The sequence below is a fragment of the Panulirus ornatus genome, chromosome 64 (assembly GCF_036320965.1).
Source record: "Panulirus ornatus isolate Po-2019 chromosome 64, ASM3632096v1, whole genome shotgun sequence".
NCBI classification, from domain to species: domain Eukaryota; kingdom Metazoa; phylum Arthropoda; class Malacostraca; order Decapoda; family Palinuridae; genus Panulirus; species Panulirus ornatus.
Window position 1 is genome coordinate 3,420,704 of NC_092287.1, and position 27,261 is coordinate 3,447,964.

A 27,261-nucleotide genomic window follows, 5' to 3' on the forward strand; every position below is an offset into this window, starting at 1 on the left:
TTCAGAGGACACTTTGTCATATTCAACTATGTTCATATTCACCTAATGAACAGAAGCATCAGCCTGTATGTAACATTAGCTGACCAGTTTAATCACAAATCATCTTATTAATAACTTTCTTTTAATATGTCACCTTACCTTTCAGATCCTATTAAATCCAGAGCCTTCATCCATACTGGGACCATGACAGTGGGCACTAGGGGAGATTTTAATATCAACTCTTCCATTACTAATCTTGGCGGAAAGGAAACATCCTTAAAAACACTGCCCAGCACACATGCCTGTAAAGGCATCGGTTCTGCTAATGGTATCATGAATTATAAATCCTATGAATATTTCCATACTAACTGAGTAAAATATGAAATCTTAAATCCCTCTGTAAATAAATAATTAAAGAGGAAAAATGATCATAGAAAAAAAGGAAGACAATCTACTTATATATTATGTAAGCAGTTTAAAACTGTGACTAAGGATGCTCAAAGAAAATGCATATACACAGCACTGCTATTCAGTCAAAGCAGCTACACCCTGAAACGGAAAGCCTAGCAACTCCAGAAAAGTCAGCACTCCATGATGACTTTTCTATAGGCAATACAACCATCTGTCCATAAAAATTACAAAATATCCCTTAGAATCTGATGAAACAAAATATGTAAAGGGGACATTTTCCAACAGTATCTATCCAGCTACAAAATGGTGAACATATATGCACATGACCTCATATGAAAATTTAATATTGCTGAAACTTACCATATGCAAAGTATCTTTTTCTTGCCCTACATGAATAAAGCTGGCTAGAGTAGAATATACTCATTGCTGGCTAGTTCAGAATTGATACAGAAAATGTTCACTCATCAATACAATCAATTGGACAAAACATAAGTTTATGGCATGAAGTATATATATATATCCTTAGACCTTGAAACAGTATATTTCAGAGACATCTTTAAGATGGTGGCTGATTCATGTGAGAAACTGCAGAAGCTGGTGACTGAGTTTGGTAAAGTGTGTGGAAGAAGAAAGTTGAGAGTAAATGTGAATAAGAGCAAGGTTATTAGGTACAGTAGGGGTGAGGGTCAAGTCAATTGGGAGGTGAGTTTGAATGGAGAAAAACTGGAGGAAGTGAAGTGTTTTAGATATCTGGGAGTGGATCTGTCAGCGGATGGAACCATGGAAGCGGAAGTGGATCATAGGGTGGGGGAGGGGGCGAAAATTTTGGGAGCCTTGAAAAATGTGTGGAAGTCGAGAACATTATCTCGGAAAGCAAAAATGGGTATGTTTGAGGGAATAGTGGTTCCAACAATGTTGTATGGTTGCGAGGCGTGGGCTATGGATAGAGATGTGCGCAGGAGGATGGATGTGCTGGAAATGAGATGTTTGAGGACAATGTGTGGTGTGAGGTGGTTTGATCGAGTAAGTAACGTAAGGGTAAGAGAGATGTGTGGAAATAAAAAGAGCGTGGTTGAGAGAGCAGAAGAGGGTGTTTTGAAATGGTTTGGGCACATGGAGAGAATGAGTGAGGAGAGATTGACCAAGAGGATATATGTGTCGGAGGTGGAGGGAACGAGGAGAAGAGGGAGACCAAATTGGAGGTGGAAAGATGGAGTGAAAAAGATTTTGTGTGATCGGGGCCTGAACATGCAGGAGGGTGAAAGGAGGGCAAGAAATAGAGTGAATTGGAGTCATGTGGTATACAGGGGTTGACGTGCTGTCAGTGGATTGAAGCAAGGCATGTGAAGCGTCTGGGGTAAACCATGGAAAGCTGTGTAGGTATGTATATTTGCGTGTGTGGACGTGTGTATGTACATGTGTATGGGGGGGGGGGGTTGGGCCATTTCTTTCGTCTGTTTCCTTGCACTACCTCGCAAACGCGGGAGACAGCGACAAAGTATAAAAAAAAAAAAAAAAAAAAAAAAAAAAAAAACCTTTAAGATCTATCTCATGCATAAGCATTGTACTGTTACCTCAGCTCAGTTATCTGAAACTTACACCAGTGAAACAAGAAGAGTAGATGGTAATTCTTATGCACACCCCCTCAAAAATGCTGTTTAAATGGCTAGTCATGAGTCACAGCAAAGTAAATTTGCAAAATTTGTCCTGCAAGTTTTTTCAACCATCACATAAACAGACAGCAGATGAACAAACCAAGTTCATGCATTTCCTTTTAAAATGTAAAAAGTTTTGGTATTCCATTAAGCAAATAAGAATAATCCTGCTAACTATGAATTATCCCCTTTTTCGTCACAACTAATGTTCATAATTATACAACATTTGTCTTAATATAGACACTTAGGTCACTCATCTTGATGAATACTGTGAAAAGATCTTTTCTAATACTGTAGCTTGTTGGTGTTCATACCACAAGATGACCCTGATTAGGGATAATGACCTGCCTTTTTATTTAAACTGTGATTGGTACAGGGAAGTGGTCACCAAGGAGATGAAACTTTGTTTTACAGTTGTCTGACTTAGGTTCCAGCTACTTTGACTTAGGAGACCTACATGCTTAATACTTTAGGCTCTGCTGAGTGCATAAAATTTATCTATTAAAGGAAGTTTCTGTAAAACTGCAATATCATGTCATACACTATTAAACTTGATGGTGAAGTGCTATAAACATGCTGTTTAAATGAATGAGGGAAAATCTACAAATGAACTCAAAGAAATATTCAAAGGTATATATGAGTACGGTGAGCATACATTATTGTAATACAAGATATGCCATAGATGACTTAGGAGACAAGGAGTACAGGTAACAGGAGTGATGATATAGATGTGCAATAATGTGGGGCTGATGAGCATTCTGCATGAGGAGAGTTGTCTTACATGTGGAAAATAGAGTGCTGAATATAAATGTATAAATATAATGTATATACCTCACCTCTTTGAAAGATGCTAATTGTCTGCAAGGAATATCTGCAGTTCTGTAGCATTCTTTCAGGAACCTACCACAGTCCACAAGAACAGTTATGATAGTGGCAACAAATGCTGGATTTGCTTCACAAGGACTAAGGAAACCATGCCATGCAATGTTGCGTAGGTTGAGACCCACCACAGAACCAAGTAATATAATCAACAGCTGGATCTGCCAAAAAATTTGTAATCATAAGAATCTATACTGCATTACAAAAGGTAAGTAAATGTTTGTAGCACAAGTAAGATTCAAGTACAGACAACTCTTATATTCAGCAGCCTCAAAATAGCTTTAGCAAATGCTTCTATAGCCAATGCTATTCCTGAACTTGATTTTCAATACTTCTAATGTATGTTCTGTTCAAATAAGCTATAGAAATTACTTTGAGTGAATCAATGTCCGCATACACTCACAAAGAAAGGAAATATAAATCATTGTGATGGTAAAGAAATATGTGTGGATTATAAAGTAGTCTGCTTAGCCATCCTGCTATGAAATACTATGATATGGTGCTTTGAGTGAGTTTTTTCACAGACTGAGCCAATAAAGAAGGTCAGGTAACAGATGGAGATACATCACAATTAATGTACCTATTGGTGTTCCAGATTAGAAACTTCATCTTTCAATACAGAAACTCCTGTCTTCAATATGATTATTGGTATTAAACATTTGTGATATATGAGAATTCTTATATTTGCCTATCTGCTGAATCAAACCAGATACTGTAATGCACAGAGGTAATGCATTAAGACACTCACTCATTAGTTTTTTATTCCATTCTCTCCCAGCAAGCATCCAAGCAGACCAAAGCTTGCTTATAACTTTCAAAACTACTTACAAACACTTTATTAAAAGTTAATTTGGATATCATGGACAGAGTTACAAACATTAGATAACAAAATGACCCTTATGTTGAGCAGTCATTTGATAAGACTGAAAGAAAAGGGCACTGAAAATACTTCAGTGAGTTATCTGGTGGAAATGATTATGAAGATATGCAGTTATAATATTTTGTGGATACTATGCATGGAAAATCCTGCTTTAGATAAGGGAATCAAAATATTGAATACAAAGATGTTCTTCCATTACAGTGATAAAAAATCATCCATATCATGATATATCAAACAAGTAGAATAGAAATGATATTTCTTTTACTCCTTACCCTCGTCTTTCCTAATATTTCATGTAATTCTGGTGTTACAAGAAGGTCTCGAAGCAAAAATGGAACTTGTTCCCGTCTTGTCAAAACCAACTGAAATTACAATTTTCAACATTATACAACAATCTACCAGGCTATAAATATAGTCAACAACAAACTATCATTTCAAGTAAAAGACTCAAAATACAAGAACAGTTATTTTTCTCTGTATATGCAATTTCTCCTCTATAGCCTTCATCCATGTTCATCAAAAAAAGAATTTTGTGCATCCAGTATTTCTGTTTTAGTGACTGACATAATATAAGAAAAATGTGTTCCAATCAAGATCATCTCAGGTAAAATGAAAAAATATGAGGAAAAGTGCAGAAATTAATCAAGCTCCACAGGTATTTGTAGATCTGACTTTAAAAGGAAAAAAGGATATAGAAAAAAGTAATGATGAGAGGGAAAAATAAATCCATAGCTTAGCTGTTCAAGGAGGTATGATAATGGCCAATCTTCAAATGGCTGGTCTGGGTCTAGGTCTAAACCTTGGTGGCAAGAACACATGCAAACAACTCAAGAGAGTAACTGCCAAACTAATATCTGTAGAACAGGAAGGGGGCAGCAACATTGCAGCATACAGAAAGGGATAGATGAAGTGAGGTAATTCTTGTAAAACTAATGAGACGGAAGGTTTATGATTCCATTCTCACTAATAAAGAGGTGGATAAAGAACCACTCTAGGAAAAAATAAAACCCCTGCAGATACAAAACGTATGCTCACAAGAAATATAATTACAGCACCTATACAACATCCCAGCTCTAAGGAAACAGACTTTGTAATGTTGGGAAACAGCAACATGGTTGGTTAGAGGCACAGACAGAAGGGAGACAGATATACAAATTAATGAGATTCAGAAGACACACATACATGAAAAGAGAAATACATCACTTACATTTCCTAAGGCTCTTTCAGTGACTGCTGTGATGGTGAGAAGAGCAACAAGATGATCACTCTCACAACTTCCTGCAGATATCAGTTTCAGGCAAGCAGACACTTCAGACTCCTGAAACACTACAACTATTAAAAGAAAATTCTGCTTATCATGCCTTCAGTAATAACCTCAGGTGAATCAACTTAATCCAGCTATAATCTAAAATCATTAATGTAACTCAAAATAAGAACGAGTTCCTCACTTAAGAGTCATTAATCAGCAAATCTTTTAAAACATATCTTCAGAGGTTTTGGTCCCTGATCACAGCTGTGTGACATGCCATTTCACTTTATCTTGTGCATGCCTTTCAACCTTATGCATCTTCAGGCCCTGATTGCTCAAAATCTTTTTCACTCAATCCTTCCATCTCCAATTTGGTCTCCCTATTCTGCTTGTTCCCTCCACTTTTGACAAATATATCTTCTTCATCAACTTTTCCTTACTCATTCTCTCCATTTGTCCAAACTATTTCAATACACCCTCTCCTGCTCTCTCAACCACTCTTTTTAATACCACGTATCTCTGTTAACCTTTCATTACTTAATCAAACTACCTTGCACCATTTAGTATCCTCAAACATTTCACCTCCAACACATCCACCCTCCTCTGTACACCATATATTATCCTCAAACATTTCACTTCCAACACATCCACCCTCCTCTGCAGAGCTTTATCTGTAACCCAAAGCCTCGCATCCATATAATATTGTTGGGACTACTATTCCTTCAAACATACCCATTTTTGCCCTCCTAGATAACATTCTCTCTTTCTACACATTCTTGAGCACTCCCAGAACCTTTACCCCCCTCCCCCATCCCTCTCTCTTCCGCTTCCATTTGCTGCAGAGTCCACTCCCATGTATCTTAAACACTTCACATCCTCCAATCTTTCTCCATTCAAACACCAACTAAACTGCCCCTAAACCCTATTAAAACTTGTTTTTATTCACATTCACACAACTTTCTCCTTTCACACACTCCTCCAAACTCAGTCATCAACTTCTGCAGTTTCTCATTCGAATCTGCCACCAGTGCTGAATCATCAGCATACAAATGACTCACTTCCCAGGCCCAAAGGCTGCATACTCCCCCCTCTCTCTTGGCAAGACTCCTGCATTTACCTCCCTCATCACCCCATCCATAAACTAAACAACCATGGTGACATCACACACCCTTGCTGCAGACCAACCTTCACTTGGAACCATTTACTCTATTATCTTCCTAATTGTACACAAGCCTTACACCCTTGATAAAAACTTCTCAGCTTCCAAGCAGCTCTCCTCCCACACCATATATTCTTTCTTTCATATATGTTCACCATGTGCAATATGATATATCCCGAGAGATATATTTCACTATTTTCAATCAACTTATTCACACTATTTGTGACTGCAGTTCCTGATGATGAGTGTATCTCTAAATATCAATAAAACAAAAAGACTGTGGCCCTTGTCTATCTCTTCCTAATGGAGAATACATACAGGATACAAAAGCAGACTTTTGATAGCAACATTACCTGATGGGTCCAACACAGCATTGGGTGAATGGTGACACTGTAATCATCCTGAGAGAGATTTCTTAAGACACTTTGGCAATGAGTGAAGAGTGGGGCTATCTTTGTAACAGCCTCAAAAAACCATGCTTTACTCTCACATTTTTCTTTGATTCCTGAAAATAGGGACCCTTTTAATAAAAGCACTGCAATAATAATAATAATGATAATAATAATAGTAATAATAATAATAATTTTTTTTTTTTTTTTTTTTTTTTTTTTTTTTTATACTTTGTCGCTGTCTCCCGCGTTTGCGAGGTAGCGCAAGGAAACAGACGAAAGAAATGGCCCAACCCCCCCCCATACACATGTACATACACACGTCCACACACGCAAATATACATACCTACACAGCTTTCCATGGTTTACCCCAGACGCTTCACATGCCTTGATTCAATCCACTGACAGCACGTCAACCCCTGTATACCACATCGCTCCAATTCACTCTATTCCTTGCCCTCCTTTCACCCTCCTGCATGTTCAGGCCCCGATCACACAAAATCCTTTTCACTCCATCTTTCCACCTCCAATTTGGTCTCCCTCTTCTCCTCGTTCCCTCCACCTCCGACACATATATCCTCTTGGTCAATCTTTCCTCACTCATTCTCTCCATGTGCCCAAACCACTTCAAAACACCCTCTTCTGCTCTCTCAACCACGCTCTTTTTTTTTTTTTTTTTTTTTTTTTTTTATTTAATAATAATAATAATAATAATAATAATAATAATAATAATAAAGATTTTGAGCGATCGGGGCCTGAGTGTGCAGGAGGGTGAAAGGCGTGCAAGGAGAGTGAACTGGAACAATGTGGTATACCGAGGTCGATGGGCTGTCAATGGGTTGAACCAGGGCATGCGAAGCGTCTGGGGTAAACCATGAAAAGTTTTGTGGGGCCTGCATGTGGAAAGGGAGCTGTGGTTTCTGTGCATTATACATGACAGCTAGAGACTGAGTGTGAACGAATGTGGCCTTTGTTGTTCTTTCCTAGTGCTACCTCACGCGCACGCAGGGGAGGGGGGGGGGATGTCATTTCAGGTGTGGCAGGATGGTGACGGGAATGAATAAAGGCAGCAAGTATGAATTATGTACATGTGTATATATGCATATGTCTGTGTATGTATATATATATATGTATGCAGTGAAATGTATAGGTATGTATATGTGCGTGTGTGGATGTGTATGTATATACATTTGTATGTGGATGGGTTGGGCCATTCTTTCGTCTGTTTCCTTGAGCTACCTCACTAACGCGGGAGACAGTGACAAAGTATAATAAAAAATATAAATGTAAATAATAATGATAATAATAATAATAATAATAATAATAATAATAATAATAATAATAAAGAATACCATACAGCATATAAATAAAATCAAATGAGGTAACTTAATATTGATAAATGAGAAAATTGGACATTATGACAGATAAGAACATTCATGTGTTCTTGCTGTGTCTTATACAATGATCAAAGAAAATAAAGGGGAAAAGTCACTTCACAATTTTCTACATTACCCAAACCACATTTTCTGCTTCTAACAAGAAGTGGCCAATATCAAAATTACAAGTTACTTTACTAGCTATTCTTTACCAAGACTAAAATTGGCAATCATATGGCTCTTAGAATATCCTGTTAAATATCAAGGGAAGGCTGCGTATGTGTCATCCACTAATAAAGGCAATGAAGATAAGGTTATAGATAGTGATGGGGTTCTGACTTACCTGTAAACAGTTCTTCAAGTTTCTCCCAGATTATTCCACAGTCATGAGTAACCCATGAATGTGCACTCAAAGCCAGCTCTGAATTACTATTAGCATGCAGTGCCTTCTGAAGTAGATCTTTCACCTCCGGGGAGAGGAAACTTTGTTGACACTTGAATGAAGTCAAGCTCATCCTGGGCTCTAATAAGAAAAATGAAATACCAGCTGTTAATGTACTGAAACCAAATGAGTGACAATATCTATGGTGTCCATGGAAGACTTTTGAATGCTTTTAAAGGTCTCATACTTGGAGCAGAGCTTGTGTAAGTAAATGGTGGCACAGGGCTTTGTAATTTTGTTATAGTTATTTACTACTCTTAAGGATGGAACATTACATGAGTGAACTGAGAGACTGCAGTGGACTGCTGAACTATGATGGAACAAAATCAATGTTACATAAATAACTGTATATACATGTTGCTATTCTCTTGGCAGAATTAGATGAGCTGGAATCAATGGTAGGTCACAATGATATATAGAAATCGAATATTGGGAGAAAATGCCAAGATGAACAAGGTTCTTGCTACTGATAAGGATAAAAGAGGGCTAGTTCATTGTATTCAGAATGCTGAAGCCACCCTGAGACCATACTGCAACCCACAGATCAGGCAATAGTTCACTGCCCCAACAAGCAAAGCACATAACAGCGGGAGATATGGAGTTTCCTTTCCTAGAACAATATTACGTTAAAGACTTCATGATTCCCTTGCCATGTTACTCATAAATATGCCGGTGGAGGTGAGTAACGTTTTAAATAAGTTAATCCATCAACTGTATACTAATTCACTGGTATTAGAAACCACACTTATGAAGAAAGGTTAAAAAGAGATTTACACTCCCGAGGAGGAGGGCTAGAAGGGATATGATTGAAGTCTTTAAAGGGTGAAGGACATTAATAGAGGTAACGCGAATAAAGTTCTTTGAATGGCGCCAGCGGATAGGACAAGAAATAATGGATTTAGGAAAAAAAAAAAAAAAAAATCAGATCGGATGTGGGTAAATACTGGTTCGGGAATAGGGTAGTAGATTCATGGAACGAGTTGCCAAGTGCAGAAGTGGAGGATAGGTCTTTAAGTAGCTTTATACGAAGGCTGGATGTGTTATGGGTTCAGGCGGTTGCTTGTTGGGTGGACAGACTCACGACCAGCCCAAAATTGGCCAATAGTTCTCTAGCAGCGTTCTCACTTATATTCCAATTGTTAAACTATAAATATATATAGGTTTGTAGCCTTCCAGTGGAGTATATTACCTCTAGGTCTATCATTAATGACTGATTTTGAAATCATATATAAAATTGATCAAAATCTATACAAAAATGCAGTTAATATTAGTAAATCGATAGAAGTAAAAGTAAATATGAATAGGCTTGTATGTTCCTTGCAATTTGAAAATACATACATATTGGATCCGATACATTTTGAGACACCGCAAACACGAGGTACTATCTCTTTTTGAGACAAAACTATATATATGTATATAAATTCTTATATCTAATTCAATAATTTCTACGTGAAGTATCAACTACATGCAGATTTACATTACTCGATTTTTGTACGTAATAATGTGTATATGTCATTGTACATATTGTCTAGTTATTGTACTTTTAAGTACGTATGATCTATGATCTAATAAAATGTCTTTAATATAATTTCATATAATTTTCATTGATGTAAATGTTGCATAACGTTTGTGTTCAGAAAATTTTCCAATGTTAAGAAACTGTGTGGTCAAGCACAGGTAACGACATGATTCAAGTGTGGTGTAAAGGAAAGTAATATTCCTCCTGGGCTCTCAGAAAATGGAGGACCAACACTGGAATGTTCCCATCTGGAGTAATCGGAAGTTCAACGAAAAGGAAATGATAAGAGAACACACTTATACATATCCAGACTGGGGTAACGTTGGACCTACCGTGTTCTCTGGCAAGACAACGGATGATCTCACGTTCACGAACGAGAGTGAAGGTAATTTTCACAAACTGGTTATTATCCCGGCTAAATAGCCCTAACTCAACGGTGCTAACTAGCGGAATATTTGTAGCTCAAATGCTATTTTGCCGACTAGTCAGCACTAGTGTGTACAAGGTTACTTTGGCGACTGATGCACACGCGAGTTCTCTTTTATTTTTATGCAAGTGGACCTTGTTGCTGGGTGATTTGCTGAGGTATTTGTTCAGAGTATCGGCATTCCGTACCTTGGTGAGCCATCGAGCTATCCGCCATACAAGTTGTAATTTTAGATACAGTAGATTAGATAGTCAAGTTGTTTGATGAAGGGTTAACTTAAGAATGTTGGGTAAGTTAGATTAGGCAAATTATGTTCATTTTGGCTTGATTATGTAGTGTGATGTAGCGTTAGGGATGGAATACCCTGATTGTGTACAAGTCCTGGAAACTTTTCTGGAAATCTTGTATCTAGTTTAGTTTGGATACTGGTGTTTAGTTGGCAAAATAGTGATCAAACTTTGATCCCAAACAATAAGCACCAGTCAGTCAAAGCCTATTATGTCGGTTAGTTGGCAAAATTGCCCTTAAATTTGATGCCATCTAGTTGGCTCTGGTGGATCAAAGAATGTTTTGTCGAAGAAATGCTTAAGAGTCTGCTTAATTTTAAGCCTATAGTGAACCTTAAGAACATATATTGGCATTATAACATCAAGTGATATCATTAATGTTGTCATTTGTTCTGCTAGATGAATGCTGTTTTCTGCGTAGCATGGTACATGAGTTTCGAAGTTGGAAGTCATGAACAAATAATCTATACATTTGATTTACCATTTAAGTCAAGACGAATATCTAGGTAGGGATTCAGTTTATGTGCCCTACATGAGTAGAATACCACTGACATATTTACATTGGTAGTAAAGTATCTTGGTTAAATATGACTGGCACAGTGTGATTTAGCATATTTTTGGGCAGATTTTCTGTTTAGTCCTGTCACACTTATTAACTGCAGAATCGACTTTTTTTGGGACAGTTATCTCTGATATTTATGTTGTCAACTATTTGACACTGTTGGGTTATTGTAATTTTGCTAACTAGTTAATTTCTCATATTTTTTTCCTTGCATCATTTCTGTGGTATGTTGATGTAGGCTAGGGTAATAGGCCAAGCCATTAGTTAGAAGTGTTTAACTCATCACTTTGCCTGGGCTTCAGGATGGTAAAGAGTGTGATCCTTCCTGCAATCAAAGTCACTGTAGTACAATCAAGATTAATCTATTTGCTTATTATAATTAATTTTATTTTTATTATTATACTTTGTCGCTGTCTCCCGCGTTTGTGAGGTAGCGCAAGGAAACAGACGAAAGAAATGGCCCAACCCCCCCCCCATACACATGTATATACATACGTCCACACACGCAAATATACATACCTACACAGCTTTCCATGGTTTACCCCAGATGCCTCACATACCCTGATTCAATCCACTGACAGCACGTCAACCCCGGTATACCACATCGCTCCAATTCACTCTATTCCTTGCCTTCCTTTCACCCTCCTGCATGTTCAGGCCCCGATCACACAAAATCTTTTTCACTCCATCTTTCCACCTCCAATTTGGTCTCCCTCTTCTCCTTGTTCCCTCCACCTCCAACACATATATCCTCTTGGTCAATCTTTCCTCACTCATCCTCTCCATGTGCCCAAACCACTTCAAAACACCCTCTTCTGCTCTCTCAACCACGCTCTTTTTATTTCCACACATCTCTCTTACCCTTACGTTACTCACTCGATCAAACCACCTCACACCACACATTGTCCTCAAACATCTCATTTCCAGCACATCCATCCTCCTGCGCACAACTCTATCCATAGCCCACGCCTCGCAACCATACAACATTGTTGGAACCACTATTCCTTCAAACATACCCATTTTTGCTTTCCGAGATAATGTTCTCGACTTCCACACATTCTTCAAGGCCCCCAGGATTTTCGCCCCCTCCCCCACCCTATGATCCACTTCCGCTTCCATGGTTCCATCCGCTGCCAGATCCACTCCCAGATATCTAAAACACTTCACTTCCTCCAGTTTTTCTCCATTCAAACTCGCCTCCCAATTGACTTGACCCTCAACCCTACTGTACCTAATAACCTTGCTCTTATTCACATTTACTCTTAACTTTCTTCTTCCACACACTTTTCAAAACTCAGTCACCAGCTTCTGCAGTTTCTCACATGAATCAGCCACCAGCGCTGTATCATCAGCGAACAACAACTGACTCACTTCCCAAGCTCTCTCATCCCCAACAGACTTCATACTTGCCCCTCTTTCCAAAACTCTTGCATTTACCTCCCTAACAACCCCATCCATAAACAAATTAAACAACCATGGAGACATCACACACCCCTGCCGCAAACCTACATTCACTGAGAACCAATCACTTTCCTCTCTTCCTACACGTACACATGCCTTACATCCTCGATAAAAACTTTTCACTGCTTCTAACAACTTTCCTCCCACACCATATATTCTTAATACCTTCCACAGAGCATCTCTATCAACTCTATCATATGCCTTCTCCAGATCCATTATAATTAATATTTTCATTAATTCTTTGGACGTGCTTTATGACTAAAGTTGAATGAATTTCCAGTAATATTAAATGCAGTGTTCAAATTTTTCTGTAGCGGCAAAAAATTAATTTCTTTCTTGCAGTACTTTATGCATCCTTCAAGAAATTGAAATGAATATCACACTGAATGTAATGCCATGTTTGCATGCAAGAGGGAACTTGACAGCAGTGTCAGATACCCATGTGACCCATGTTAACATATTGACTAATATCTTGCAGTAATGTACTGCATTCAGTGGCAAAATAGATAATCACAGGGTTTTATCAATACATTGCTCCTAGTGAGCTTGATTTTATGTCTAAATCATGTGCTTGATACATCCTTAGAGAAAAATGTTTTCACTGGTTACCATATTTTGTATGTTTGAATAATCTACTTTTAGTCAAATAATTGTTCTGAATAATCTACTTTTAGTCAAATAATTGTTCTAATCTTTGCCTCTCATGATTGCAAGTTGATGCCCAATAAGTGAAAAATAACTTCCAGGTACATGGTTGAAAGATGGTGCACCACTTACTGCAAAGAAGAGAAAATACAACTACCAGAGGCAGAAGGATATTGAGAGAAAATTCCCGTTGGAGAAAACCCTTCAGTTTGCATACCCTCTCCTTCATCCGAGGAAAATACATTCCTTTAGGAATGTGAATGATGCCAAACGTGTCTTTAGGGGAAACTGCCTGGATGTGCTGGAGATGAATGGCCGGATTTATGTGCTACATCCAATGGGGCAGCGACGTGTTTTTGCCTCCATGCTGAAGAAGGGCATTTATTGTAAAGAAGATGAAACCCAGGAAGATAACTTGTTTTTCAAGCTAAATGAATGTGCTAACTTCCCTCTCAACGAACCTTTGTATCAAATAGTGGCTAAAGAGGTGAACAACACTGGCATTGTACTTTTTCGTTCCCGCACAGAAGCACAACTCCTCGCTTTGCAAGAAGAAGAGGAAGTGGTTAAAAGTAATAGATGTGATGTACTTAACAATTACTTGACTACAGACATAGCTTTGAGTGACACTCTTCCAGGTGTTTGGGCATTAGCTTGTGCAAATGGTGAAGTATTATTACAAAATGCTCAAGACGAAAATTGCTTGTGGCATGCCAGCTTCCAAAAGAAAAGGGTTAAATCTCGCTTGTCTAGATATCACTGTGACTTTGGGAAGCATCCCTTATCTCTTATAGTGGGTAATGAGTCGACAATTTGGGTATGTGATACACGTATGAAGGCTAGAGTAAACATACACAGTGAACCCGAGACTAGTGGTATAGTGCATACTGTGGTAAAAGTTAATGAAATGAAAAAATATTATTCAGATTTTGAAGAAATATGTTCGTTCACACACATTAAAAGATTACCATACTTATATGTAGTGTCAGCAAATAGTGTATATGTTATGGATGAACGATATTGTAAAATGCCTGTCATGAGTTGGAAACACCTGTTGATGAAGAGGCCATCTTATATTAGTACACAGGAATTTGGTGACAAACAATTTCTAATGCTAGCAAACAGCCATGAGAAGAAAGTAAGTGTTATAGCTAATCAATGGGAAGCAAATAATTACAATGTTTGGTGCAGAGGTTTAAGTTTGCCTAAGCATTTCCATATTGCCAAAGATACTATAAATTTTGCACATAAACAAGATCTGTGGTTTAGACATCAAGTCCATGATTGGTTGGAAAGCACTTGGTCAGGTATTGCATCATTTGTGCATCCAAATGATAATTTGAGTATGTTATTCTTGTCATTATACAGTAATTGTGATATTTTTGCCCAATTGTTTAAGGTTTCTAAAGGTCATGATAAAGGCTTGCCTCAGAATACAGGTGTAAGAGATACACAATGTGGCAAGGAAATATTGAGTAGATGGGAGGAAGATATTGTTAAAGTTAGTATAAAGAAGTCATTAAGCAATAGTTTTACTTATTTTGATGCCTCATCTTTTTACCAAAAATTTGTCTGTAATGGTATTTCTGAGGACTTAAAGGAAATGTTTGCAGGTCTTCCAGTACCCATCATCGATGATTCTCATGATAAAGATGATGCCCCAGGTAGTAGACTGTGTCATTCAAAAGCTGATAATGATAAAAAGAAAGATACATGGCAAGTTAGAGAATTAGTAAGGCGGCTCAAAAAGAAGAGACAGAATAAAAGTGTTGGTAACACTAGCCAGAAAAAGGATAAAGATCCACTTTGGGTTGACAGTTTGCTTGATAACTATATTTGCGACTATGATGTTTATGACATGAAAGATCTATCTTTGCCTGGAAATTCAGGCGACAGTGATATTCTCAGTAATTATCTTCCAAGGAAGATGGCATCTTTCTTGAAAATGGACAACCTTAAAAAATGTAAAGATTTTTTGGCTCCAAAAATATTATCTCTATGGCAAATGGATGAAGCTGAAAGTAGTACCAGCACTGGACCATGTAATTTTTCTCATGAGCCAACCTTCCACTATTACACTGCACCATTTGATGTAACCTGCTTGTCAAGCTTGCCACCTAAGCTGGAGATGGAAACCCATCATGACACAATGGAGGCCACGGATACCAATTTGGAGGTTGTTTCCCAAACTTCACAAGTTTCTCAAAGTATATCCATGATTTCAAAAGATGCTTCTCAGCTTTCAGAGAGCACTCCATTACTAAAAAGAAAGTCAAGGAAAATTTGTAAAAAGAAACTAAAGAAAAGAGTTGATGGGTTTTAAATTACCATAAATCTGTTGATTTGATAGAAAGAGTACTTCTGATTTTCTTATGTATTGATGATTTGATTTTGTTGATCATGTTTTGCACGACATTAGCATTGTTAAACTATGTTTATAAAAAGGTGTTGTTAAACTATATTTATAAAAAGGTGTGGAGAATTTTCCACTTTGTACCAAACTATGTAGAGTTGAAGTATTTTATACTTTTTCATATTTTGGTAAAGTTTTATGATACAGGTTAACAAAATCTGTCTAAATATTTAAAGATATACTTTTTTATACTGAACACATTTGAGCAAGGTTTGTAAAATTTAAGGCTGGTACATCAGGCATTACAAGTATTTGTTTTATGCGTGGAAAATATTTTCATATATTTAATGAAAACTTTTATATATTTATTTTATTTTGCTTTGTCGCTGTCTCCCGCGTTAGGGAGGTACTGCAAGGAAACGGACGAAGGAAAGGCCCAACCCACCCACAATACACATGTATATACATACACGTCCACACACGCAAATATACATACCTATACATCTCAACGTATACATATATATACACACACAGACATATACATATATACACATGTACATAATTCATAGTCTGCCTTTATTCATTCCCATCGCCACCTCGCCACACATGAAATAACAACCCCCTCCCCCCTCGTGTGTGAGGTAGCGCTAGGAAAAGACAAACAAAGGCCCCATTCGTTCACACTCAGTCTCTAGCTGTCATGTTATAATGCACCGAAACCACAGCTCCCTTTCCACATCCAGGCCCCATGGAACTTTCCATGGTTTACCCCAGATGCTTCACATGCCCTGGTTCAATCCATTGACAGCACATCGACCCCGGTATACCACATCGTTCCAATTCACTCTATTCCTTGCACGCCTTTCACCCTCCTGCCTGTTCAGACCCTGATCACTCAAAATCTTTTTCACTCTATCTTTCCACCTCCAATTTGGTCTCCCACTTCTCCTCATTCCCTCCACCTCTGACACATATATGCTCTTTGTCAATCTTTCCTCACGCATTCTCTCCATGTGACCAAACCATTTCAAAACACCCCCTTCTGCTCTCTCAACCACGCCCTGTTTATTACTACACATCTCTCTTACTCTATTATTACTTACTTGATCAAACCACCTCACACCACATATTGTCCTCAAACATCTCATTTCCAGCACATTCACCCTCCTGCACACAACTCTATCCATAGCCCACGCCTCACAACCATACAACATTGTTGGAACCACTATTCCTTCAAACATACCCATTTTTGCTTTCCGAGATAATGTTCTCGACTTCCACACATTCTTCAAACACCTAGAATTTTCGCCCCCTCCCCCACCCTATGATTCACTTCTGCTTCCATGGTTCCATCCGCTGCCAAATCCACTCCCAGATATCTAAAGCACTTCACTTCCTCCAGTTTTTCTCCATTCAAACTTACCTCCCAATTGACTTGACCCTCAACCCTACTGTACCTAATAACCTTGCTCTTATTCACATTTACTCTCAACTTTCTTCTTTCACACACTTTACCACTCAGTCATCAGCTTCTGCAGTTTCTCACGTGAATCAGCCACCAGCGCTGTATCATCAGTAAACAACAACTGACTTACTTTCCAAGCTCTCTCATCCACAACAGACTGCATACTTGCCCCTCTTTCCAAAACTCTTGCATTCACCTCCCTAACAACCCCATCCATAAACAAATTAAACAACCATGGAGACATCACACACCCCTGCTGCAAACCTACATTCACTGAGGACCAATCACTTTCCTCTCTTCCTACACATACACATGCCTTGCATCCTCGATAAAAACTTTTCACTGCTTCTAACAACTTGCCTCCCACACCATATATTCTTAATACCTTCCACAGAGCATCTCTATCAACTCTCATCATATGCCTTCTCCAGATCCATAAATGCTACATACAAATCCATTTGCTTTTCTAGGTATTTCTCACATACATTCTTCAAAGCAAACACCTGATCCACACATCCTCTACCACTTCTGAAACCACAGTGTTCTTCCCCAATCTGATGCTCTGTACATGCCTTCACCCTCTCAATCAATACCCTCCCATATAATTCACCAGGAATACTCAACAAACTTATACCTCAGTAATTTGAGCACTCACTCTTATCCCCTTTGCCTTTGTACAATGGCACTATGCAAGCATTCCACCAATCCTCAGGCACCTCACCATAAATCATACATACATTAAATAACCTTACCAACCAGACAACAAAACAGTCACCCCCTTTTTTAATAAATTCCACTAAAATACCATCCAAACCCACTGCCTTGCCAGCTTTCAGCTTCCGCAAAGCTTTTAGTACCTCTTCTCTGTTTACCAAGTCATTTTCCCTAACCCTCTCACTTTGCACACCACCTCGACCAAAACACCCTATATCTGCCACTCTATCATCAAACTCATTCAACAAACCTTCAAAATACTCACTCCATCTCCTTCTCACATCACCACCACTTGTTATGACCTCCCCATTAGCCACCTTCACTGAAGTTCCCATTTGTTCCCTTGTCTTACACACTTTATTTACCTCCTTCCAAAACATCTTTTTATTCTCCCTAAAATTCAATGATACTCTCTCACCCCAACTCTCATTTGCCCTCTTTTTCACCTCTTGCACCTTTCTCTTGACCTCCTGCCTCTTTCTTTTATACATCTCCCACTCATTTGCATTATTTCCCTGCAAAAATTGTCCAAATGCCTCTCTCTTCTCTTTCACTAATGATCGTACTTCTTCATCCCACCACTCACTACCCTTTCTAATCTGCCCACCTCCCACGCTTCTCATGCCACAAGCATCTTTTGTGCAATCCATCACTGCTTCCTTAAATACATCCCATTCCTCCCCGACTCCCCTTACCTCCTTTGTTCTCGCCTTTTTCCATTCTGTACTCAGTCTCTCCTGGTACTTCCTCACACAAGTCTCCTTCCCAAGCTCACTTACTCTCACTACTCTCTTCTCCATCGTTCCACCTCCAATCTGGTCTCCCACTTCTCCTCGTTCCCTCCACCTCTGACACATATATTTTCTTTGTCAATCTGTCCTCACTCATTCTCTCCATGTGACCAAACCATTTCAATACACCCTCTTCTGCCCTATCAACCACACCTTTTATTCCCATACCTCTCTTACCCTTTCATTACTTACTCGATCAAACCACCTCACACCACATATTGCCCTCAAACATCTCAGTACCAACACATCCACCCTTCTCCGCACAACCCTATCTATCGCCCATGCCTCACAACCATTTAACATTGTTGGAACCACTATTCCTTCAAACATACCCATTTTTGCTCTCTGAGATAACGTTCTTGCCTTCCACACATTCTTCAACGCTCCCAGAACCTTCACCTCCTTCCCCACCCTGTGACTCACTTCCGCTTCCATGTTTCCATCCGCTGCTAATCCACTCCTAGATATCTAAAACACTTCTTCCTCCAGTTTTTCTCCATTCAAACTTACGTCCCAACTAACTTGTGCCTTAACTCAACTGAACCAAATAACCTTGCTCTTATTCACATTTACTCTCAGCTTTCTTCTTTCACACACTTTACCAGTCACCAATTTCAGTTTCTCACCCAAATCAGCCAGCAGTGCTGTATCATCAGCGAACAACAACTGGCTCACTTCCCAAGCCCTCTCATCCACAACAGAACTGCATACTTGCCCCTCTCTCCAAAACTCTTGCATTCACCTCCCTAATCACCCCATCCATAAACAAACTAAACAACCATTGAGACATCACGCACCCTCGCCGCAAACCGACATTCACTGGGAACCAAAAACTTTCCTCTCTTCCTACTCGTACACATGACTTACATCCTTGGTAAAAACTTTCCACTGCTTCTAGCAACCTCCGTGTATATATATATATATATATATATATATATATATATATATATATATATATATATATATGATGTGATTATTACACGAAAGTGCACTTGGGAGCTTTTCGTGTTTCATTTTCCCCGTGGACTCATAGGAATATATATATATATATATATATATATATATATATATATATATATATATATATATATATATTTTCAGGGCCTCCACATATTCATTTTCCCCGTAGACTTATAGGAATATCTTCATCACGCGCGCAAAATTGTGATCCTTTCCATACACATGTATACACATACACGTCCACACGCGCACATATACATACCTATACATTTCAACGTACGCTTATACATACATTTCATTCCCGTCGCCATCCCGCCACACATGATATATATATATATATATATATATATATATATATATATATATATATATATATATATATATCCAAAAGTGATATTTAAGTACTGTGGGCAGTACTAAAGATAGGATACCCAGCATTCTTTAATCAATATTATGTTCTACGGGTCATTGTTATGACGAGGATGCAGTACCTGTATGCTCTTTGACAATAAACTCTACTCATATTTGCTAATTCAATGCACTTCTGGTTTTGCTTTTAATATCCTATCCACTGTTCTTGCAATACAATGTATTGTTGATTGATATTTTGAGTTTATAATATGTATGACATGCGATTTGATATGGAACCATGTGTTACAGAGTTATATTTCAAATGCTATAATAGTAGACTGTATTGTTGCTGCAACACTTTTGAAGCTTTGCAATACTGTATTGTTACTGCAACACTCTGAAGCTTGGCTCTACCTGGCTTGATGTCTCTGAGTACACCGACATGGAATGGGAAATAAGATGATTGGGAAAGTGGTGTTGAAGACTGTCAGAAAGTTAGATTAAAAAAAAATAACAAAGGGTCACGTGCTCAGTCGTTAACCCTATGATTTAAAGTTAGGGTTAGGAGAGAGAGTTTGGCCAAACACATTAAATAACTTTTTTGACTAGAGGTACTTATGATATTCGGGCAGACCTCCACAAAGATGATTGTGAATGGAAAACTCAGTACAATTATTTAGTCTGCTTTTATACTTTAATCTGGAGATACCCTGATTCGATGAAAAAATGTAGTACTGAGTTTATCGAATGAATTCCTGGCAAAGATACTAGATGTAATTCCTTCGAGTGATAAGTATTTACAAACAATGACATTAATAGGGTTGGTTAAAAGTGTCTGTAGTTCTGTATGTTACTGTATTTTTAGCGTGGAGACTGGCCAAGAATGTACGACGCGCCCACAAGAAAGGCCCAGGACAACGACAGAAGTTGGTCGCATGTGAAGTAATGGCATAGTAGATTCCTGTATCTTTTGTGATTACGTCACATTAACCCCGTCAGTGTGTGAGGAGGTTGGTGGGGGGCGAAGATGGGTGTGGGCAACGAATATGACCAGCCCGGTCCACACGCCTCGAAGTTTCCAGTTTGATTCGGTCACAGACCCAGCTGCCATGCAAGAAGTCAAAGCAAAACTCCTCAGGAATTAACTGCACCACGATCGTCGTTATTTCTCCACGGATTGTTGCTTATTTTAAACGCAACTAAAGAAAATACCCTTCAGGTTCTGCGTGAAAGACTGCTGTACACATTCGAGCAAGGAATCAGTCAAATCTTACATATAGCAAATGTCCTGGTGGCCAAGTAAGAAATCTGGATTTGCTGTATATATTCATATTGGCATTCTCTTTTCGCCTCGACCGCCGTTTCTTCTGCATTTTCTTTCGCGAGAGTAGCATAGACTCTTTGATATTGGTTGTAGTCATAGCCTATAAGACCAGCGTCCTATCAGTCTTTTGTATAATTAACGAAAGTTCTCCTTTCTGCTTGACCTTTCGTGATTACTTACTTCGTAGATTAATCACGGTATAGGAACACACCTCCCCATGATTATTCCAGGTGTTATAAATGAAGTGAGAACGCCAATTTTTTTCTTCTTCTAACATACCTCACTGCAGAAATACATGGACGTGTATCAAATATGGTGGAATGAAAGTATTAATCGTACACTTTCCATTACTGTTCAACACCATTACTTACATTCGGTAAATCTTGTGCAAATGACTTATCTATCTTGTTCTGATACATGAGCTGTTACAGATACATCAATGTCCATTTTGGACTGGCGTATATGAATGTGATTAATTTCCTTTTCCATTAGGAAGGAAGGGCCTTAGTCACCCAGATGCAGAAATACTGTAAACAGATAAAAACCAAGTACAATATCGAAAGAATGAAATGTCCATCTGATGACCTATCAACCTTTACAAGATGACCACAGAACATCTTATATATATATATATATATATATATATTGGAAAGGATCACCATTTTGCGCGTGATCAAGATATTCCTATGAGTCCACGGGGAAAATGAAACACAATAAGTTCCCAAGTGCACTTTCGTGTAATAATCACATCATCAGGGGAGACACAAGAGAGAAATATAACAGTCAGTTGATATACATCGAAGCGACGAAGCTAGGACGCCATTTGGTAAACATGTGATTGTCCAAAACATACGAGCGTTCATAAACTAATCATTTTACAAATTTTTATCAACAATAAAGTTATCTAATTTGTATAGACCATCACTAATATTAAGATTATAATTCTTTGTGTATTCAATAATAGAAGATTCAATGATATTTCTCTTGGTAATAGAGTTAGAATTAATAACTGAGATGGCGTTACTCCAGTCAATACAATGATCATGGTTTTTAACGTGACTAAACAAAGCATTTGATTCTTGTCCCGTTCTTATACTATATTTATGTTGCTTAAGTCTAACAGAAAGATCCTTACCAGTCTGACCACCATTAAATTTATCACAGTTTCCACAAGGCACTTTATAGATGCATCCAAAAGAATTTTCTGAATTCCTGATTAAGATATTCTTTATAGTATTATTGTTGCAAAAGGCAACATTTACATTAAAGGATATAAGCAACATGGGAAGCAAAGTGAAATTATTATTAAAAGGGAGAACTAAAATATTCTTGGTGTCAATGGGAGGTTTCGGCTCAACTCTATAAAATGATTTCTTTGCTCACTTAAGGGATTTATCAATGAAAGATCTAGGGTACTTTAACTTAGATCCAATAGAATATATCTTCTCAAACTCATCATCAATAAACTCGGGACTGCAAATACGTAATGCCTAAGGAACATTGCCTAAGGAACATAGATTGAAATGATGATAATTGAACTCTGTCATGTTGAGATGAGTAATAATGGATATATATATATATATATATATATATATATATATATATATATATATATATATATATATATATATCCATTATATATATATTTATTTATTTATTTATTTATTTATTTATTTATTATTTTATTTTGCTTTGTCGCTGTCTCCCGCGTTAGCGAGGTAGCGCAAGGAAACAGACGAAAGAATAGCCCACCCCACTCACATACACATGTATATACATACACGTCCACACACGCAAATATACATACCTATACACCTTAACGTATACATATATATACACACACAGACATATACATATATACACATGTACATAATTCATACTGTCTGCCTTTATTCATTCTCATCGCCACCCTGCCACACATGAAATAACAACCCCCTCCCCCCCTCATGTGTGCGAGGTAGCGCTAGGAAGACAGCAAAGGCCCCATTCGTTCACACTCAGTCTCTAGCTGTCATGTAATAATGCACCGAAACCACAGCTCCCTTTCCACATCCAGGCCCCACAGAATTTTCCATGATTTACCCCAGACGCTTCACATGCCCTGATTCAATCCACTGACAGCACGTCAACGGATTGTGTTGGTAGGTATGCCAATTCCTAAGGAGAAATAACTCATTTGACAGCAGAATATCCATATTCATTGGTGGTCTCGCTGCCTTAACCACCGGGTTTTATGACATTCTAAGGTTTTAGTGTTTTGTCTTGTTACTGGATGACTTGAGATCATGATATTTCCTTCCTCCGCAGAACGTAGCTGTGAGCACTCGCTAGATCGATTAAGAATAAATTTTACCCATATATGCCAAGACTTGTGCTCTGGAAGTGTTTACAATTGAACATCGGCATGACCCAATCGGATCGAGTGTTAGTCGTCAAACAATCGTTTAAGAATCACCTGCATCTTGCCTACTTACGAACGCAAGCTTTAAATAATATTTCCCAGCTGGATGGTATAGTCTACATTAGCTAATGATGATAACAGCGTCTTCACTGTTCTTCTCCGTGCATGATACAGACAGAAGAACAGATATGATGTTCATTGTATGGCATTTGCCAATACTGCGTTGCGCAGTCATATTAATTTAAATCATCTACCTATATATGATAATACATTTATTTAGGATATACAGGATTTTGATTACATTCTGGTGATAGTGATTTTTTTTTTACGTACTTTTACTTCCATATGCATTCGTACAATTTTACATAAACATTACCATAGTAACTATTTTCCAGAGTCCACACATGTTCCGTTACCCATACGTTTGCACTATTTGCATGCGTGGATACATGGCACATATGACTGTATCTTCAGCTATATTTGTTCAAGCAGTCACAAGACATTGTGTGCTTGACGAACTGGCTTCCTGCCCTGGGAGGGTGTGTCCTCAACAATAAAAAGCTGGGCAGGCGGATGGTGCCAAGTCACATGTGCCAGCCATTCCTCCTCCTCAACACACATTACGTCAGAAGACACGAGTGGATTTTGACCCCCCCCCCCCCACCACAACGCAACCTTTAATTAATAATGCATCTTTGGAACGAGTGTCCTTTGTTTACCAAGCGACGCGGAAACGTGTTGTTAAGAGAACAATGGTATTGTGATAACACGTAGCTTTTGTCTGAAATGGTTGAATCAATTTCTACAGTTATTATTATTATTATTATTATTTTCTTTTGTTTTGACGTAGGTTGCTGTCGTACACAGCGCCTCAGGATTTCAAAGGCCACCTTCGCCATTGAGAGATTGCGTGCTGACGTGAGTTTAAGACTGAGAATAGGCAATGCCTTATGAAACATCATCTGTCATCCTTTCAGTGCTCAAGATTTTATGTTCTTAGGATGCTAACTTGAATGAGATAACGTAGGACGCGAGAGGAATAGCTACTCACTTGTATATGGTGAGGGTAGAGTATCATATCTATAGTCCCAAGAAAATGACAAAGGGTAGAGTATCATATCTATAGTCCCAAGAAAATGACAAATCTCCGAGCTCTCTTCATTATCATCTTTGTTACTTTACCTTGTGATGATGACCAACAGCGGTGTAGTCATCTTTTAAGACTGGAGTAAAGTAATTCACGATAATTTCCTGTATAGTTCTACGTTCACGACGAGACCAAGGGGAATTCATCAGCTTGTCGTTGAAGGTGGTCTAAGGGTTGGTTTTATTTATTCATTCATCTATTTTTTTTTTTCAATAAAAACCATGTTGGTGTTGACAGACTGCAAGCAAGGCAGGTTTTCTTGGCTACTAAATGCTGAGTGGCTGTTCTGTCGGCTCATAAATACTAGTTTTTTTGGGTAGATCTCACAAAAGGGACAAACTGCCACGTAGGCTACCGTATGGTCGCATATTTTAACAATGACAAACTGGTTGGGACTGCGAGGGGGTCGCAGGCCTTGTGCGGACGAGTACTACGATCCTGCCACTCCAATACACCGGCACTTGAGGGAGGCACTGCGGGTGGGAGCTGTTGTCTGCAATCTATATACTCCAAACCAAATTTATTCCCCATTACGTCTGCGTCGGTTGGGACGACGTGTGCTGGTAGTTACTTGCTCCTTGTGAACCTACAAGTTTAGAGGCTTATCCATCTTTAGATCCGAAGTATTCGGCCTTTTTTGAGTGACGGGCGATTTTGTGTCTTGGTTCCGAAGTGTCTGATATGTGCAGATTATTTTCGTGTGTTCTAGATTGGGATGGATGGAGACGGACGAGTGAATGTTGTAGACTCGTATATATAAGTTATCCAAGTTGCCGAAATAGAATTTTTTTAGGTGTTATTTTTGCTGCAGATCACTGACAAATTTCGTCACGCGATCCGCAATATGTGTGTATGTGTGTGTGTGTGTCTGTGTGTGTGTTTTATACTGGGTGGGTGGGTGAAGGTAGTAATAATTTGTGCTCTAACCTATCGCAATTCAAGTCACCAACAGTACACACACACACACACATATATGAGATTGGGTGAACAGACAATGGCAACTGGCACCAACCAGTGGTATGATGGGTCCTGTTCTAGTACAGTGCACCTCCTCCATCCACCATGTATAGACACACAGCTTGACTACGTGCCAGCAGCAGCCAGTGTAAGAGGATAACCAGACCATATCGTCCCCGGGAAGGGATGTCAAATGTCCCGTAGCACGACCGTTACATATGACGCCGTGGCCTTTGACCTGACCTTTACGAGTGAGGGGTCACGCCAATTAGAAGTCAAGGATCGTACCGTTGTGCACCAAGGCTGTACGCGTCATGCCCGGGAAGTCAAAATACGAAGGCAATACAATTTTCCAACATTTACGTATACATGATGAGTGTGCGGGGACAAGTGTAATGATGAAGACGAAGACAAGTGTGGAGTTTCTTGTGGCACACTTTTGATACATTGGTATATCTTTAAGGGAGTCCAGATGTAGACAGGTCGTGTTCTCTGACCTGGTTATGAGCACTGCTGACGTTCTTATGAATCACCACATTGCTGTGGTATTGCTAGTGGCACAGACTGACGAGGCTAGTAGGTCTCTGCTATTTATATCAGGGCCCTTCAGCAGCCATCCCCCCCCCCCCCCAAACACACACACACATCACCTGCTTACCTGAGACTCTTGCCTAAGCCTCCCTACATCCCTAACATACACACAATGAGACATGATCGTCCCCCTGCAAAATGGATTATGAAGTAAACATTAATCTTGAATTCTATTAAGTGCCGTGATATAAGAACGCAGTACACTTGATTTCGATTTTTTTTTTTTACGTTGACGCTGTGGGGAAACCTGTAAAAATTCTGTGTAAAATATCAAAGCAGTGTGTATGTTCTCTTTCCCCATAATTCAAAAAGTAAAGGGAATCACACGTACTTTTTAGCATCTGAATATAAAGTCAGATTTGTGATAAGTATTTTACTTATTTATTTCCTCTGAGGATAAGGATGTCCATTACTTATACAACCCAAGCAATTATTACTGTAGACCCTACCTCAGGCTGGTGCAATCCTACCCCCTTCAACTGGACGAACCTTAACCACACTACCTCGTCCTCGAGATGTGAGATCGAAGCAGTGTCGTGTCCTCGAGAGACCGAAGGAGAGGGAGCGCATGATCTGCCCTCGTCAGACTCAACACTAAACCAACACTCTTTTTGGCTTTGGCGAAGCTATTACGTTGTCACAGACAGATTGGAAGCTGCTGTTGACTTCCTGCCAACACCTACATCTCCCTGACAGTCTGACAGTTAATGGCGTCTTCATGCCAGTATTCATAAAAATAAAGATGATTAATCATAATTCCTGTAGGTGAGCAGAAGGTATTGATTAAAGGCCGTTAGATCGTATCTAAAAGGATCATGTGGGCAGTGAGAGCCTGCGTATGGGTTTAGGATGATCTTCAGCATACAACGAAGGTGTTTTAGAATTCA

The 27,261-nt window shown here is 38.7% G+C and overlaps 2 protein-coding genes across 6 annotated transcripts in view; one reads left to right on the forward strand and one right to left on the reverse strand.

The window, feature by feature from the left end:
* Positions 1-26,978, reverse strand: part of LOC139746283 (endoplasmic reticulum membrane-associated RNA degradation protein-like) — a 32,429-nt gene extending 5,451 nt beyond the window's left edge. The window contains exons 1-7 of one of the 5 annotated variants that reach the window (XR_011712129.1): positions 26,878-26,975; positions 8,321-8,500; positions 6,566-6,717; positions 5,012-5,122; positions 4,077-4,166; positions 2,882-3,085; positions 139-281 (exon numbers count right to left, since the gene is read on the reverse strand). Coding sequence is in view for 4 of the 5 variants with exons in the window: in XM_071657359.1 (XP_071513460.1) it covers positions 139-281; positions 2,882-3,085; positions 4,077-4,166; positions 5,012-5,122; positions 6,566-6,717; positions 8,321-8,500; positions 26,878-26,944 (947 nt within the window). In the remaining variant the exon portion in view is untranslated. Of the gene's footprint in view, positions 1-138; positions 282-2,881; positions 3,086-4,076; positions 4,167-5,011; positions 5,123-6,565; positions 6,718-8,320; positions 8,501-9,363; positions 9,566-26,823 lie in introns of those variants that run through there. The other 4 variants (XM_071657362.1, XM_071657359.1, XM_071657361.1 and 1 more) reach the window with 4 other exon arrangements.
* On the forward strand, positions 10,155-20,144 carry LOC139746282 (uncharacterized). Its single transcript, XM_071657358.1, has 2 exons — positions 10,155-10,323; positions 13,422-20,144. The coding sequence occupies exons 1-2, from the start codon at positions 10,158-10,160 to the stop codon at positions 15,641-15,643; spliced, it is 2,388 nt and encodes a 795-aa protein (XP_071513459.1). The 5' UTR covers positions 10,155-10,157; the 3' UTR covers positions 15,644-20,144.
* Positions 26,979-27,261: the final 283 nt, after the last annotated feature.